The sequence below is a fragment of the Colossoma macropomum genome, unplaced genomic scaffold (assembly GCF_904425465.1).
Source record: "Colossoma macropomum unplaced genomic scaffold, Colossoma_macropomum, whole genome shotgun sequence".
In the NCBI taxonomy this organism is placed as follows: domain Eukaryota; kingdom Metazoa; phylum Chordata; class Actinopteri; order Characiformes; family Serrasalmidae; genus Colossoma; species Colossoma macropomum.
The window spans coordinates 5,196,283-5,210,817 of record NW_023494798.1 but is presented as its reverse complement, the minus strand read 5'-3'; the positions used below and the strand labels follow the sequence as shown (position 1 = coordinate 5,210,817).

General features: G+C 41.8%; 2 protein-coding genes across 2 annotated transcripts in view; one reads left to right on the top strand and one right to left on the bottom strand.

The window, feature by feature from the left end:
* Nucleotides 1-14,535, top strand: part of veph1 (ventricular zone expressed PH domain-containing 1) — a 166,450-nt gene that overhangs the window by 42,043 nt on the left and 109,872 nt on the right. The gene's annotated exons all lie outside the window — the stretch shown is intronic.
* ptx3a (pentraxin 3, long a) lies at nucleotides 2,310-12,643 on the bottom strand. Its single transcript, XM_036585136.1, has 3 exons — nucleotides 12,263-12,643; nucleotides 8,368-8,949; nucleotides 2,310-3,894 (listed from the first exon to the last, which is right to left on the bottom strand). The coding sequence occupies exons 1-3, from the start codon at nucleotides 12,405-12,407 to the stop codon at nucleotides 3,257-3,259; spliced, it is 1,365 nt and encodes a 454-aa protein (XP_036441029.1). The 5' UTR covers nucleotides 12,408-12,643; the 3' UTR covers nucleotides 2,310-3,256.

Genomic DNA, 14,535 nt, shown 5'->3' with positions numbered 1-14,535 from the left:
CAAGGTTCAAATACACTGTGTGTATACATTCCCCCTGGAAGTACTGGGTCCAGGCATTTGTGTGAACATCAGTTTGACACATGCCACCTACCTAACTACCATCGTTGCCGACCAGGTATACCCCTTCATGGCAGTGGTGTTCCCCTCTTTCAGCAGGATCATGTGCCTGCTATACTGCACACTTTTTCCGCTAATGGTTTGAGGGACATAATGAAGAGGTCAAGGTGTTGCTCTGGCCTCCAAATTCCCTGGATCTCAATCTCATCGAGCATCTATAGATGGTCTAGAAAAAGAAGTCCAATCCATGGCAGCTTCACCTTGCAACTTACAGTACCTATTCTTGCCAGATACCACAGGGCACCTTCAGAGGTCTTGTCTTGTCCATGTCTTGGTGGGGCGGAGCTGTTTTGACCGCACTTGGAGGTCCAACAGCATATTAGGCAGGTTCACAATGTTTTGGCACATCAGTATATGCTCACCATAGAAAACTCTGGGTAATTTAAGTAGGATGCTAGTACATGAAATGAGCCTAGTTTGCTTCAGTCAGCCAGAACACCCAAATCCCATGCACGTGGAAGAAATTCCCATGCTATAGTTCAACATAAAGAATTGCATTAGAATGCTCTTACCTCACTTATTAAGCAGCGGAGCATATACATTACTCATTAAAGCACGTGAGGCTTTTGCAGACCCTGCATATGCCTCAAATTAGTGGTGATCATGGCTAACAAGATACTTCGGACGTAATGGTGTACCTTTCGTCCCAGCTCTCATTCTGACCCCCTGTGGGGACGTTTGTATATCATTTTCTCCCTCTTTCACTCATTAACACCACCCAGACCCAGCTTCCTTCAGCTGCATAGGGAATCGGGACCCTCTGACCCCTCTGTGCTGAGCTAATGCAGTTCAGATTAGGTCAGGGTGGGGTGCAGGTTTGCTTCAAATGAGGGCTGCTTTAATTCAATTAAAGGATTGATTGAGGGACCCATTTGCAGTCGGGTGGAAAAGCAAATGACCCATCAGTAGACAGTGATTTGAAGGCCATGGAAATCTCCTTCTAGGCCTAGCTTATCCCCCATTATGTTGAGCACTTACCCTGGCCAGCACATATGTCTCTGCTTTCCTTTAGTTCAGAAGTTTCCATGTTCTTCAGGTAACTCAGCTTGAGCTGTTATGTTTTTCCTTTACAGTCTCAACCCCGGGAGAGCCTTTGGCCATGTGAACGCACAAGCATTCGTCTTAAGTTATGTTGCAGGAAGTGTGGGTGTGTTGCTAGAAGTCTGGAGTGTGTTAAGAGATCAGGACCCCCTCTGTGTACAGCAGCGCTGTGGGTAAAAGGGGAACGAGGGAGTTTGTTGAGACATCAAGGGCCCCAGCATGGCTCCCAAAGGCCCCTTTGGGCATGCTTATTTTGAGTTACATCCCTTTAAGAATGCAGCCTGCTTGTCAGCATCCATCTGGACGTGCTGACCAATTCAAGACCTGCAGTCGTATGCAAAAGTTTAGGGTGCCCCTCATGTCAAATAATGTTTTTTTTTCTTTTTTTGCCTCTTATTTTGTTTTCATTGTTCATTTCCACATCATCCGAGCTGTCTTTATCCTCCCTCTCAGGCATGTTCTCTTCTGTGAAGCTCTCTCTGCCCCTAATTTTGATGGATGCTTCCATTTTGATCATTGGAGTTTGAAGCTGATATTATTTAATTGGCTCAAAGAGAAAAGTGGGTGAAACCAAAGTTGAAAACTGAGCCATTCTTGGGTTTTTTTCTTTAGTGTTGCTGTTTCTCTTCTGTCCTCAACTGTTTTTTTTTGACAGTGGTATGGCAGCCTCTCATTTATATCACCATACTTACATCAACATCTTCAATAATGGTTAGTTTATATATTTTATTAGTGTTATTTATTTATTCTTGGTCATTTGCTCTGTGGTTCTCCTGAAGGGCCAGGCCTGGTATGACTGCTCCCCCACAAACTCCCCATACCCCCATTCACCCCCCCACCCCCGCCCCCCATCGATGATGCCTCTACATATTCGCTAGGAAAATATTCGCAAATCCTGCGCTTACTTTATGAAATTGGCCAAGCAATGACATCTGGAAGACTTGTGTTTTGGGGCAGTTTTTTTTCTTTCTGCTGATCTAGGACCTGTTTTTTATGCTGTGTGCTAATCTTTCCCTTTGGACAAGCTGCAGAAACTAATGTCAAACCAGCATCTATTCTCAACATGTTAGCACAGTGGAATGTGGACAGTGGAACATTACGGAGTCAAAAACGTGGGATGGCTTAAAGAAAATATCCCCAGAGTCCTGAAATACTATATATAATAGTTTTCTTTATTAAAGTCCACCTTTTCAAACCTTCAGTAATAGACAGCAAAGATCTATATACAATATATGTTCATTTCAACTTCTTAGCATAAAAAAAAAAAAAAATAACAATTTACAGTATGGTACATTTCGTCACATTAGCAGAAACAGGTAAAGTCCCCAGGGACTTTGTAAACATTTTACACGATTCCATTATCAAAATGTAGCAAAGTTCTTTGTTATGATAAGAACAAAAACAAGATCAAAGTTCCTTAATAGCATTATTCATTTGCATAGTACTTAAGAACAAAAAAAAAAACACCAGATAAATGACAAAAGAAAAAAACAACACGAAAGGACGAAAAGATTACGCAACATTAATTTTGTCAGATGTGAATGTAAACATTTTGATAAATATAATAAGTCGGAAAAACACAGCTTGGAAAGGTTGATAGGGTTGATATTTTAGCAAAATGTCTTGTAAAGATAGAATAGCATCCCTCTCATGGCACCACCTTGGCTGGCTCAGACATAGTCCACCTTATTACAAAAGCATGTTGTTCCATCCTCTCTTTCCTTGCTTTGCTTTTTGGTACTTGTGGTTTCATCAGCGTTCTTGTATAATTCCTCGGAAAAACTCTAATGGACTCCCCAAGAGAGCAGACTCCATTTATCTAAATGGAGTAGAGTCTTGTTGCTGTGTAGTTGTAGTATAGTGTGATTTCTTGCAAGGAGAATGCTTGGAGAATAGCAATCCTGGTCCTAGAGTAACCCTTCCCTGAACGTTTTAGCGTTTCCCTGCTCGAACACCTCCACTTCAACCCAGGAAGACTTGGTAATTAGTTGATTATTTGGTTCGGGAGCAGGAAAACCACCAGGGTAGGGGTACTCCACGAACGGGATTGGGAACAACTAGATTACAGAAACTGGGGGGTTTTGAACAACACAGTCAGTTAGTAGATCAATTCGACGCCCCCTTTCGTCACAATCTGAGACACACCCCATGCAACCAGGTTACCACGGTTGCCGCAGCTTCTCCCATCCACCCTTGCCTGCTGGGATATCTCGTCTTCTCCCAGGACGCGGTCCCACACATTAACCCCGGTCATCTTCCCGGTGAAAGCTGCTTCCGCGTTGAACGTGTCTTGGAAGCCGAATCTCTTTGCGAGGCCATCAACAGAGTATTCCTGGCCCAGGATTATGGTCCCTCCTTGGGGCAGCTCGTGGCCCTCGGCCACCCCGGGAGAACTCGCAGCCTTCTGGCCATGCACCCAAAGGGAGGCGAGGCCTTGCTCTGAGCTCCAGGTTCCACAGAGGTGCGTCCAGTGACCCTCCTCCACCGCCCCCCGGGCCTCCACAAGGTGGGCTTCCCCTCCGACAGTGAAGAGGGCACTTTGGCCATTCAGCAGCAGTTGCAGCTCCAGTGGGTTGCCGGTAGTGCCATAGGAGAAGAGCACTGTCTTGTTGAGCACTTGCGTAGGTTTGGTCCACAGGCATACTGTGAAGGCATGGGTCTGCATGGACCGCTGGGGGATGATCTCAGCGTGGATCTTCGGAGAGCGCATAGGGTAGAAGAGAGCCATGTCGCAGCCTAGATGTGGTGACAGAGAAAATTGTAGTGTTAGTTTTGACCCTGGGAAATTCAAATCCCTCTCTGAACTTAAGGGATCAAATATGAATCACATGCTTGCTTCAAACCTGCATCGAGTTACCATCTCAAAGTATTCCGAAGAGTTCTTGAATTTTTGTCTGTATTTTCGTCCATTGTTACAGTTGACAGCATTCAGTGATATGTAGTCATATGGAGTCAGAAACCACATAAACAAGTCTGGACTCGCTTAAAGACTTGTGAAATTTAAGACTTGAGTAAAACACAAACAGAAGTGATTCAATTTGGACTGCCAGCCTAAATGCGGTAAAAGAATTAAAGCTTTCGATTCCAACCCTATGTGAATGAGTTTGCCTGTCGTTTTTACTGCAGGCATGCGCAGTTATTACTGCAATGCTGTTCTCCTGCAGCTCACAGTGGCATCAGGTTCAATACGGCTTTGAATAGCTAGTCTTCCATGGCAGAAAAACCTTCAGTCTGAAGGACAGAATGAAGTGCTATAAGTGCGGAATGACCCTGTTTTGAACAGTGCGAAATCTGCAGCTAAAAATGAGACTAAACAAAAATTCTGAGACTCAACACAGACTCACAAACCAAAAACCTGGGACTCAGGTTCGCTAAAACAACTTGTGAACATCTCTGCTTGCAGTTAATGGAAAGTAATGCGAATTGCACTTCATGTATGCGCTGTTAAAAAGGGATTTCTTTCATTTCATGTGCGAGATCCATGCCAGTGAGTGAGCACTGGTATTTGTGAAAATTCCGACTTTTCTGTGCCTGACCTGGCCATTGCCAAAACTACTCGATCATGAATTAAATATATTTAAACACACTTGATAAACAGTCCCGTGTGCAGAAAGTGCAGCGATCTGCTCTTTTAAAAGGTCAAATGCTGATGTAATCAAGCATGAATCCTCCCTTTTTTGAAGGCTTATGTCAGCTTATCTTATTAACGACTTTTATACTGTAAACAGCAGGTCATTGTGGCTGTTTTCCAGCTGAAAGGGGAAGATCCTCCTCCTCCTCCCGCAACTAATGTCACATTTGCGCCTGTCTCCTTGGTGGGAAAACCCAAAGATCAAGAGGAATCCTTCTCCTTGTGGCTCATTACCTCATTTGTTTAGGAGAAAATGACCAGACCCCTTTGTAAATATCTGTGTTAGATGGTCAGTTGTGTGTGTACACTGTTGGCAGAGTTACAGAAAGACATTTGAAACAAGAAGCCAGGCCAACTATTTAGATCTCCACTCATATTCGAAGAAGAATCGTACGCACGTGTGTCTGAGTATGTATGCAGGGGTGGCAAGGATTAGATGGTCAGTTGATGGTCAGTGGCATCAGTTACGAAAAAAAAATGTTTTTTTGCTGTCGACTTCTGTAGCGCAGTATAATTTTTCTAGTATATTCTGACAGATTACATTTAGAGCTGGCCATAAAAATGGGCTTCGCTAAACAATAACACACAATAACGTAACAACAATGTAGCAAAAATGCATAAAAAGCTGCATCAAACTCTCTAGAATGCCAGTTAGTGCTAGATTACTTGAAAAATCTTTAATACTGCTTTGATTTCGTAAACTTCTCATGGACACACATATCTTTATATAGCAGTATTTACAGCTATATAATCCTGACTTTGCAAGTAACTTTTATACCACTTCTATAACAATGCTAATTTGCTAATAATGCTTCAGTGGAAATTCTATGGAAAATTTCAGTATTTTCTTTCCAAGCCAGCAGTGGTGTTCACTTCCCAATACTACCTAGGCCAGCCCTCTAATACATAGACATTTGAAGCTCATGATGCTTATAACAGATGTTCAAGTTGCATAGTCTCTATTTGTTGTTGCAGTTTTATTTCAATAAAGCCTTGACTGTAATGGAAGGAGTCTGTCAGCCTGTTAGGTGTCTGCCAAGCTGTTCAGCTTAGACTTAATTAAACTAAACCTGTTTCTTCATATACACACAATTTGTAATATCAAACCTTTTAATTTCATTTTATTTACATGCGATGTGTAACTACAAATATACATGCATTTGTGAGATCCTGCTGGTGTGGGTTTCCTCCCTTTCAGTGATGCTCACAAAAATGACTTGAATGCTCCGCTTGGGGAGAATTTTTAGCCAAACATGGGTTTAAAATGACCAGCAGAATCTCTGTTTATGATTCCAAATGTGAACTAAGTACTAAGCTGATTCATCAAGAGTGTAATTTAATTTAATTGATAAATTTATTTTAATCGAGCAACCATGATGGCTCGAATTGCAATACAGTGCAGCAAGCTTTGGTGGTGATATGGCTTTTTTTGCATCATAAAAGAATGAACTTTGAGTGATGATAGTAGCAAAGGGAAAGGAACCAAAGAATTCATGATATGCTAGTAGATTAATCAAATAATAGTCATCAGGTTAATCGATTATATAATAGTCATTAGTTGTGTGTCTATAGTGAGTTTTTTTATGCAAATGAGGTGGAGAGGGGGTTTTCTGGAGCTGTAAAGTCCAGTTTTGCAGGCTCTTTGCTTTTCAGCTGATTGTTCAGTTTTGACAGCTCGCGATTCACCCATTTCATAATATTTTCAGACCTCATAATATTTTCTTTGTGAGTCTCCTGAGTATCCTCTCTTCAGGGCTGAGGAAAGTTAGCCTGTTCTGAAATGGGCCTCCTCTCTTTCGGTCCTCCCATCCCCCTCCAAACAAGCCGCTTTGGTGTGGTCACCCAGGCTGCAGATGATTAGGCCTCCTTCTGCTTCTCATTTGTTCCAGCTTTCCTCGGCCGGATAACGCAGACTGCTCGGGCACGCGCAGATTAAATCATTGCTGGCTGATCTCGGCTGGGAACTGCATCTGGCTCACTGGACACCGAACAAGGACTGTACAGATTCAGGCTGAGAAGCTCGATGTAGGCCACTGCATGCTAAACATGATAACCTTGGACGCTGCATAAGTTTTGGTGGTGATTGCTTATGAAAGTTTGAGGGACCCCAAACGGTGATGACTTTGTGTACATCCAGTATAACTGTAATTAACTGTGTTTGCTCTTGGTTGGCAGGTTTCTACACTGATAGAAATAAATCATAATGTACAGTTAAACATTTACAGTGCTGAGGCCAAATTTGTCACCTCAGCAATCCTTTTTATTCATATCCCAGTCGTTCATATTTCTCAAGAATAAGTCTTGGCCAACTCAAATCAGGCAGTGCTGATGTCTTTGGAATTGAACTGTGACTTCTTTTGGTCAGTTTCAATATTTGCTTCTCACTGTCATCAACATCACCAGTATCCTTCATTACCCATTGTCAAAATTACTCATCTTGGAGGTTTTCCTTTTACAAAGTCACGCTCTACATAATGTACACAGTCAACATTCCACTCTCCAATGATTTTATGAGGCTGTTTTATACTATTGCGAAGGTTCTGTGACCATAATGCTAAAATCACCTCCTTCTTCCAATTTACACTTGTCGTTTTTATCAGCTCCACTTACTATATAGGAGCACTTTGTAGTTCTACAATTACAGACTGTAGTCCATCTGTTTCTCTGCATACTTTGTTAGCCCCCTTTCACCCTGTTCTTCAGTGGTCAGGACCCCCATGGACCTCTAGTCCTTCATCAGTGGTCACAGGATGTTGCCCACAGCACGCTGTTGGCTGGATACTTTTGGTTGGTGGACTATTCTCAGTCCAGAAGTGACACTGAGGTGTTTAAAAACTCCAGCAGCACTGCTGTGTCTGATCCACTCAGACCAGCGCAACACACACTAACACACCACCACCACGTCAGTGTTACGGCAGTGCTGAGAATGATCCACCACCCAAATAGTACCTGCTCTGTGAGGGTCCATGGGGGTCCTGACCACTGAAGAACAGGGTAACAAAGTATGCAGAGAAACAGATGGACTACAGTCTGTAACTGTAGAACTACAAAGTGCACCTATATAGTAAGTGGAGCTGATAAAATGGACAATGAGTGTAGGAATAAGGAGGAAGTTTAAATGTTATGGCTGATCAGTGTTTTTGTGTTGTAGACACACGTAGAACAGGTTTATGGCAGAGATGTTTACAAGTCGCTTTGTGCAAGTTGAGTCTTGATTCTTTAGTAGAGAATTTAGAGAGTTTTTCTCGGTATTAGATGCAGAAATTGCATTGCGCAAAAGTAAAGCCTAGTAAAAACCTGTCAGGTTCAACACAGCTTCACAAAACAAGCCTCCCATTCCAAAGGTTAATCATTCAAAGGCTATTTGGCAACACTGCAAAAAGCATTTAATTTAACATAACTCAATTTCATTCAATTTTCCAGTTTGTTACCTGCAACACCACCCCCTAGTGCACTGTTAATGTCATGTAATGTAGGTTGATACCTATGCAAACATTGGTGCACGTTTACAGATTTGCAGACGAAGAAATATAATTAGTCCCCAACCTGGCTTGAGTTTAAATGAACGGCTTCCTTACCTGCGGGCAGCACGCGGCTGGACGTGGCCCTCACGTAGAGCTCCAGCTGCTCCCGAAGACTCTGCAGTTCGGCAGAGATGTCCAGTGCACCCTGGTCCATCTCTCCCCCGTCTGGGGTGGCATGTCTGGTCTGGAAGCTCTTAGCCCGTCCAGTCATCTCTTTTCCATGCATCGTCCATGTTGCTGCGTTGTTAAGGCAGCTGCTCTCCAGCCTTTCCAGGCCCGCAGCCTGCTCCTGGACAGCCTCGTGGATCCGCCGCAGTGCCTCTTCCTGATGTTCCTGCTGCTCTGTGGCTGCCACCTTCAGCTGCTCTAGGGCCTGCTGCAGCCGGAGGTCAGCGTGCGACCCGGCCCTGCGGGCGGCGCTCTCCACGGCTGCTGCGCATGAGCCGCCGTACTGCGCCACGAACTGCAGCACCTCCCCTCGCAGAGAGCGGAGCTCCACCTTCATCAGGTCGTCTGAGTACTGCAGCAGCATGTTCTCCTTCATCTGCGAGTTCTCCAGCATGGTGAAGAGCTTGTCCCACTTGCTGAACTCTGGGGCAGAGCAGGGAGGGGGCGGATTGGTGGTGGGGGCCTCCACTGAGGGGTAGAGAAGGGCATAGGTGGGGTTAAAAACCATGGTTTAAACTCTGAGGTCCAGATGTCAGTTCCTTATCTCATAAATTTACCTTAGCGTTTAAAGACTTATGTGTATGGAAGGGGAAACCAATGCAAGGTCTTGCTGGGTAAAAAGTAGTGGCGGTCCTAACCCAAAAAGTATTTGTTTGTACTCTTCAATTCATTAAAATGTGCCTGCAGAGTAGTCGGGCCATGTGCTTGTCCACATTGGGCCATGGTAAAATTGACCAGCGTGTAGAACTGGAGCTTGTTATATGCTACCATATTGTCTATCACTATGTAAAAGAAGCTCTTTGCTGCGTTTACTGTTGAATGCACTGCGATAGTTTCCAATTAAGCATGCACACACATTCGGAATGGAATTTGGATCAATGTTATCTTATTATGGATTTAGTTTAATTTAGTTTTTGGGCCTCGACGTTAAACTTAAAGGGACATTTTTCAAATTGTGTGTCATTCACAGTTGTTTGCTGTGAAGAGCTCCATTCTGTAGAAACTTGGTGAACTAGTCATAGAAGTGGTGATAGGAACCAGACATCCGAAGCGTTTAATGCCTCTAAAAGTTCCTTCATAGAAAGTTTTTAAACTCAAATAGTGAATAATAAATCACATCAAACCACTCTGAATGGTTTTATTTACAGCTTAGTGAATGAATTATGTGTAAATGTCAGTGGAAATATCAGTGGAACTCCTCTTTTAATGAACTTTGGATGGTTCCAGACTGATTTTGTACTCTCCGTAACTTACTTTGAATAATTGCTGATAACATACTGATAATAATTCACAGTAATTTCCAGTAAGCCTTAAGATTAATAACTGAATAAGTTTGGAATGGAAGGGATTGAAGTGGCTACCTCCATTTATAATGGGACTTTTGGTGTTAAGCTCAAATGGGTGGAGTAAGACATTTTTCTGATGAAGTCTCTAACCTCCTTAACCTTTTCAAAGGATTCAATAGATTTAAAATATGTTTTAGTCCAAAACCCAAAGCCCAGAACTTTCATAAAACAGTGTCTCCGGCATCGAGCAGCATATTCTTCACCTTTTCATGTAATAACTATCTGCAAGGGAGCTTTTAGGAACACTAAGCTCTTCAGACGTCTGGTTCCTATCACCACCACTGTGAAAAATTCTCAGTAAGTTTCAGAATGGAGTAGTTCGTGTCAAACCACTTGGATGTTTTTTTTTTGCAGTTTAACGATTGAATTATGTGCAAATTTTGAAAATTTGGCACAGTTCCCCTTTATGCAAGTGTCAAAGCATTGATCTGTTAATCTATTCAAAGTGTCTCTCTCTTTCTCTCTCTCATTTGGCAGGAACTGTCTGCCAGGTCTTTTGTTTTCAGGCTGTGCGTGTTTGTGAGTTAGAGAGATACAGAGAGAGATTTGTCCCCAGTGTCCGCTGAGGGCCCCTGCACGTTTACATCATCACAAACCATAAGCAAGACTTTTTCTCTCTGCGTGTGCAGCCAGCTGTAGGTTAAGCGCCAACATTTTCCTGGACAGTCTCCCTTATTATAAAGGCGTCACATTCTCCACCACCGCAAAGATAAGTAACTGTAAACACTGTAATCAGCAGTAAGACATGCAGATTTGTACTTTAACAGATCACTACCTGTCGAGCTTACTGTGTCTCTGGAATGTGAAATGGATTAATTGCAAAAATCGTTGAGGAACGATTCTTGTAGATGATTAATAAAGTATCAGTAACACAATCAGTGACATATCAGTGCAGTAGCAGTAGTGAAGCATCTGAATACAGTGAAGTAAATATCCTGTAGATGTTCTGTTGATACGTAACTTACAGTAAGTAGATGTTTTGTTAAAATGTTACTTCCAATATGCAAAACCTAACCTTACCTACCTTACCCAACACCTAACCCTCAGCCTGACCCCAATCCTAGCCCTAAACCTGGCCTAATCCTATTCCTAACCTTAACCTCAACCCAAAACAGAATCCTAACCCTAATCCTAACTCTAACCTTAACCTCAACCCAAAGCCTAATCCTAATCCTAACCCTCACCCTGGCCCCAATCCTAACCCTAATCTTAACCCTAACCTTAACCTCAACCCAAAGCCTCGTCCTAACCCTCGCATGTTACTGAGAGTCCATTGAGTGTTCGTTTCCTCTAAAAATGACCACTCAAAATAAAGCGTCACCATCATTTAAATTCTCTCCAAAGTGACCTCAGCTCTCTTATTCTACCAGCCTCTACTGACACTTTCAGTCTCATCACACTGTCCAAAAATCTAATATGCATAAACGAGATGTTAGTCTGTGCAGATTAAAGGGAAATTCCACTGATTCAAAATTTTCTCAGCATAAATAAATAGTTAAGACGTGAACAAAGTCATGCTCCGTTCTCGAGAACCTTACCTAGTCAGAATTGTTTACAGTGGTGGTGATAGGAACCAGACGTCTGTAGAGTTTAAAGCAGCCTCTAAGATGCCTCTAAATTAAAGCTTTGACTAATAGTTGTGAATCCCTGGCTGCCTGGTGTCTGTAAGGTCTTGAAATGTCTGAAAATTCATTCATTGCAAGTTGTTGATAGGAAACATAGTACGAAAAGAAAACATACATTTTTTTCGTATTTAACACTGTTTTACCAAAAACTCAGAAGGTTCACTGGTGGTTTTGGATAGTAAATAAAAATGTATTTGACTTGTACACATGGCGACCCCTGGTTCCAATAAAGAAGTCATGTTTCTATACAAGGAACCATTTCACATCAAGCCTGTCTGACTTTGTTTACATCCTGATGACTGAATTGTTATTTTAAGGTGATAATTGAGTTGATTAGCACACTTCAGCATCTGCCCATTAGCTTCTATTATGAGTGTATTTCCACAGGTTTTCTGTTCTTATCAAAGTACAGGAAACCTATTGCCCATTATTATAAGCTATAAGCTGTAGATGGAGCAGATAGAGACTGGAATGAAAAGCTTGTATTGTTTCTTTAAGTTAGAGGTCACAGGTTACAGCATATCGCTGTTGTCAGGCGAAAACCTCGTATCTCCAAAATGGTAACTTTACAGGAGAAGGAAAAAACTTACTTTACTTTTAATGTAAGTCAATGGAACCAGACTTTTTTCCAAGTCTTTTTGGGCCGTTTCTTTTGGTCCATTCATCATGAAATTTATACACAATGTAAAGAACATTGGGTATATTTGAATATGTCAAAAACTGAAAACGACAAAAATTGGAGATAGGAGGTTTTCTTCCGACAGCAGTGATATGTTTGAGCTTTAGTAGTTTGCTGTCCCATGAACTCACCATTAGGCTCTCCCTCGCCGATCTCATTGTAGTAGGAGTCTAAGTAGCTCACCTCAATGTCATCATCATAATTTGGGGGCTGGAGGACCACCATGCTCACCGAGCGCACCAGGCAAACGGCCTGGAGAATCCTCCACACTGACATGCCGGCTGTATGTGGTGTGTCTGTCTGTCCGTATTTGGGTTGAGTTTCAGGTTTGAGAGTAAGATCTAACTAAAGTGAGAACAAATGGAATACCTCACTTTCTCTCTCTCTCTCTCTCTCTCTCTCTCTCTCGCGGCTGGTCCTTGTTAAATGCTGAGCAATCTGTTGGCAGTGCTCCAGCATGTGCCGTGAGCTGCAGCTGAATGGAGAGTGAGCTGGAGAGAGCTGCTCTGCAGTCTATATAAACACTGAGAGAGAGAGAGAGAGAGAGAGAGAGAGAGAGAGTCAGCCAACTTCGTTGGAGGTAGCTTGCGTGGTGTAATCGCACAGATCTGTGCTGCTCCTGCAGTTACGAGAAAGAGGGGAAACAGAGGGATGTGGGGGCGACTGGAAAAGACATAAAAAAAAGGAAAGAGCAAGAATAGAAGAATAAGACAAAGGAAGAGAACCAGAAATAGCCAGAAGAGTTCTGAGTTTTGCTGATTTGGTTGTGAAAGAGAAGATATAATCCAGCCTTCCAAATCAATTCTGTTCTTTTTAGAAGCGTGAAATTGAAGCCCAAACTCGACCCCTTCCAGCACCTTTGAGACCCGACTCAACTCGACCTGGCCCCACTGGTAATGGTATGAATTTGAAACCCGAACCCGGCCCGAACACGCTCACACGAACAGAGATGGGTTCTCAAACAGAGATTTAGGGAGTGATTCTGAATGCAGCTATAGAGTATATGAGAGAAGGAGAGAAAGAGGGAGAGGCTGCATAAGAGTGTGCACAGTTTATATGAGCATATTTTTTCAGATCACAGAAATATTTAAGTTGTTAACGTTAACCCTCTTCTGCACCCATTATGAGAGCAATAAAAATCAGTAAAATAAACAATAAAAAAAAACAGTTCACTTGTCTCGCATAAAATGGTCCTTCATTCCTTTTTTCCAGACTTGAATATTAAATTCAAAAACATTTAAAAATTAAAAGTGTGTGCAGGGGTCATTTTGGAGTATGTTGCCTTGAGGCAACAATGTGTGACAATGGGAAAAACATATATAGAAATATATAGACCCGTGTTCCCTGAAGTGGTGAGACTTGGGTTGTGACTGGCTAAATCCATTCCAATGTCATATAATGTTGCTTCTGGGCAACAAGCATATTTCTGCAAATTCCCATAAAAAAAAAAAAAAAAAAACAAAAATGTATACCGATTGTTAAAAATGAGGTTTAAATGCTGACTAAGTGATAACATGACTAAGTACATGCTTTTTATTGACTTACTTAAACTCTTCCCTTCATTGTTATCATTGTCTTTGAATATGTATATTGTTATTGTAAAGTGAGGAAAATGAGTTTGTCGCCACACATCATGCAAATGTGTTTTATGTTAACCCTGGTGTGTTTGGTGTGATTCCCCTATTAATGTCCTTTTCATCTTATGTAAACTTTGTGTCGTTTTTTTTTGTTCTCATTTATGGATTAAAGTAGTGAAACTGGATAAGTTTAGATGCATAATAAGTTGCTATACACAGACATTTTTACAAAGTCTGGGGCTCTTATATTTAATTATTTATCAAATCTGTCCTCTCCTCAAACTTCTTTGATGCATTAATTATTGATTACTTTCCAAAATGTAATCGCAGGTATGTTGTGTAAAAATAGTTCGTCTGACTTTATTTATTGCTGTAAGAAGGTGTTTATTTGATTTATTTTCTCTTTTTTTGTGTATTTATTCTTGCTTTTAGCTTTTACAGTCTGGGTTGGTAGTTTTTTCTTTGTTTCAGGCTGTATATTCAGTATTGCCTTTTGCATTGAGCACAAAAGTTCAAAAATAGATTTCAGAAATCAGATAGAAACAAGTCTTCTACATAAAAAAGTCACTAATTTGAAAACCCGAGGTGGTGTTGTATATGAAAAATTGGCCCGAAAGCTGATATTGTGGGTGACCATGTTTTGGTTTTCAAAAAAGAGGACACCAGGGTCAAGAGGGCAGCATGAAGCAGAATGTAGAAATAAAATGTCAACTTGGAAGCAAAACCAATTCCTGGGCATTTTAGGCACTTTGGAAGTCAGATGTTTTTTAGTTCCCAAAAAGAGGACAAAAAAGAGAGGATAGATGGTCACACTAAACACTACACAA